This window comes from Primulina tabacum, chromosome 12 (assembly GCF_025594145.1).
Source record: "Primulina tabacum isolate GXHZ01 chromosome 12, ASM2559414v2, whole genome shotgun sequence".
NCBI classification, from domain to species: domain Eukaryota; kingdom Viridiplantae; phylum Streptophyta; class Magnoliopsida; order Lamiales; family Gesneriaceae; genus Primulina; species Primulina tabacum.
This window is the reverse complement of record NC_134561.1, coordinates 10,787,999-10,790,629: the sequence shown is the minus strand read 5'-3', so window position 1 is coordinate 10,790,629 and position 2,631 is coordinate 10,787,999. Positions and strand designations below refer to the sequence as shown.

At 36.1% G+C, this 2,631-nt stretch overlaps 1 protein-coding gene across 1 annotated transcript; it reads left to right on the top strand.

The window, feature by feature from the left end:
- Positions 1–1,376: 1,376 nt before the first annotated feature.
- Positions 1,377–2,036, top strand: LOC142520207 (subtilisin-like protease SBT3). The gene has a single exon (XM_075623208.1). The coding sequence runs from the start codon at positions 1,377–1,379 to the stop codon at positions 2,034–2,036; it is 660 nt and encodes a 219-aa protein (XP_075479323.1).
- The last annotated feature ends 595 nt before the right edge of the window (positions 2,037–2,631 follow it).

Below are 2,631 nucleotides of genomic sequence, written 5' to 3'. Positions count from 1 at the left end.
TTAGGAGGGGGCCAGGAGGGTGTCCCAACGTAGCCCCTCCGACGCTCAAGTCAGAGACTGAGGATATATGGGGGGAGCAGCTAAGGGCGCTGCTGAAAACAATATAGTGAATCCAATAATCATACGCTCCAACCTGGTATTTATAGGAGAACACCTGGGCTTGTCATGGGCCATTCACCTGTGGGCCTTAATGATGGGCCGGATCTTGATGGGTTCATCTCTGGGTATCAGAATCCTTTTATGACAAAAATAGTATCCAAAAATTCTAAGAATTTGATACCACAGATCGAAAGAATTTTTTAGTCCAAAACGCTTAGTGATCATTGATGTTCCACAGAACTGAAGATCTTATCGTTTGACGACTTATTATCAAATTACGTTACACATAAATAATTTACAATTGTTTAAATATTAAATACATATTCAAAACTCTCATTCAGTGAACAGTTTAATAAAACTTTAAATTTTTATTATTTTAATGATTCTTTGGATCAACATTCCATAATTAAAATATTATCAATAAGTTTAACTAATTATATTTTAAATCAATGATTTTTATGGTTCCAATTTATATGAGAATGGGTCACATGATTCATTTTGCTTAAAATGAACAATAATAAATGTTATAGCTCAAAATAAATAAATAATTTGATGAAATTGTTACACAAAAAATCCAAAATAGTTACATGATTGAGTGACCTACTTTAAAAAAACACAACAAATTCATAGAGAATTTGTCCATTATTGACTCGTTTTATCCAAAAATTGATTGTTTTAAAAGAATCGAGAAAAGAACCTCATTATCTGACATATTACCAAATTAAGTACACCAAATAAAAATAAAACACACAAAATATATATATAATTAAAAACTAGGGCGATATTTTAATTAAACCAACAGAAAATAACACAACGTTTTAGTTAAATTTAAGGATTTTTGTCTATATCGCAAAATTTTCAGACATGGTAACAAATATTAAGGTTCAGTTTAGAACATAAATATTAAATTTGAATTAATTCAATGATGCTTGGATCCACATTCCAAGATTAAAATATTATCTAAAGGCTTATTTAATAATAAAAAAATAGTAAAAAAAAAAAAAAAAAAACTAATTATAAAAACTCCTACGTACCAATTGATTTTTTAATGTTTACTAATTATTTCTGTCTATAAATTGGAGCTATAGCTTGGTTCCCCTGCTGTAAAGAAAAAATCGAAAAATGGCGATTTGGGTTTCGTTTCACAAACTCTGCACATTAATGTTGATGGCTGTATCAGTGATATCCACAACTGTTTCATCTGAAACGACCTACATAGTGCACATGGATTCACAAGTAAAACCTGCACCATTTTCAGCGTAGAGAGTGGGACATCAATGGCTTCCCCTCATGTAGCGGGAGTGGCAGCTTTGCTTAAGGGAGCCAACCCAGACTGGAGTCCCGCCGTGATAAGATCTGCGATCATGACAACTGCCAAGCTGTTCGACAATTTACAGAATCCCATTCAAGAATGGGGAACCAACCAAACTGCGTCTCCTTTGGCGATGGGGGCAGGGCTTGTTGATCCCAACCAAGCATTAGACCCAGGCCTTGTGTACGACTTGGATGCCCAGGATTATGTGAATTTTTTGTGTGGCCTAAATCTGAGCATGCATGAGCTTCATGCAATCACAAGGTCTTCACATTACGCCTGCCCCCCAAATCCTACACTTGAGCTCAACTACCCGTCCTTCATTGCATATTTCAACTGCAGTGGCACGAAGTCGGTCGAGTTTTGGAGGACTCTGACGAACTTGGGTAGCTTCATGTCCCGCTACGTGGCCAAAGTAGATGCGATGCAGGGATTCCATGTTAGTGTAGATCCAGATACACTTGTTTTCAAGGGCAAGAATGATAAAAAAAGCTACAAACTGATTGTGGAAGGGCCCTGTCTGAATGAGGGTACTGTTATTCATGGGCATCTGAAGTGGGTTGAAGTGAATGGAAAACATACTGTAACAAGTCCAATTGCAGTTCTGAATTTAAGTAATGGATAGGTTATATGTTTGATTGAGAGTGTTTGAAAGAGATTTGTGCACCACAAGAATATAATCTATGAGATGTTTACTGTCTTCGCTTATGTTTACTGCAGAAGGCCCTGTAACTTCTTGCTTGAAAATTTGCGGAAAATTAAAAATTTTCTTTTTTAAAAGAACTTAAATGGCCTCGTTCATAAAATCACTGGTGAATCAAGTTCAATATTTCAAAATATTGCAGCGGAAGAAAATAAAGTTTGTCAAAAATCACAATTTAAAAATATCCAACGACTGATAAAATGTTTGCGGAATAAAACAACAACTGCTGCTCTGAGGTCCTCGGGTGCCACTACTGCCGACCCAAGCTGGCTCACTGATCCCCGCCCTCGGCCCTGGCCTCATCAGTACCTACAACAATCAAGTCTAGTGAGCCTAAAGACTCAGCATGCATATATCGCAGGTAACGAGTAAAAATCTGAATTTAAAATATGCATGAGATAACATATCCTGTCTTGAGGCATGCTGAAAATAATCTGTACTGAGCAATTATAATACGTGCATAACTGAACTGAAAATCACTGTAAAAATATTTGCTCCTTGGAGCCTGTACTGAAAT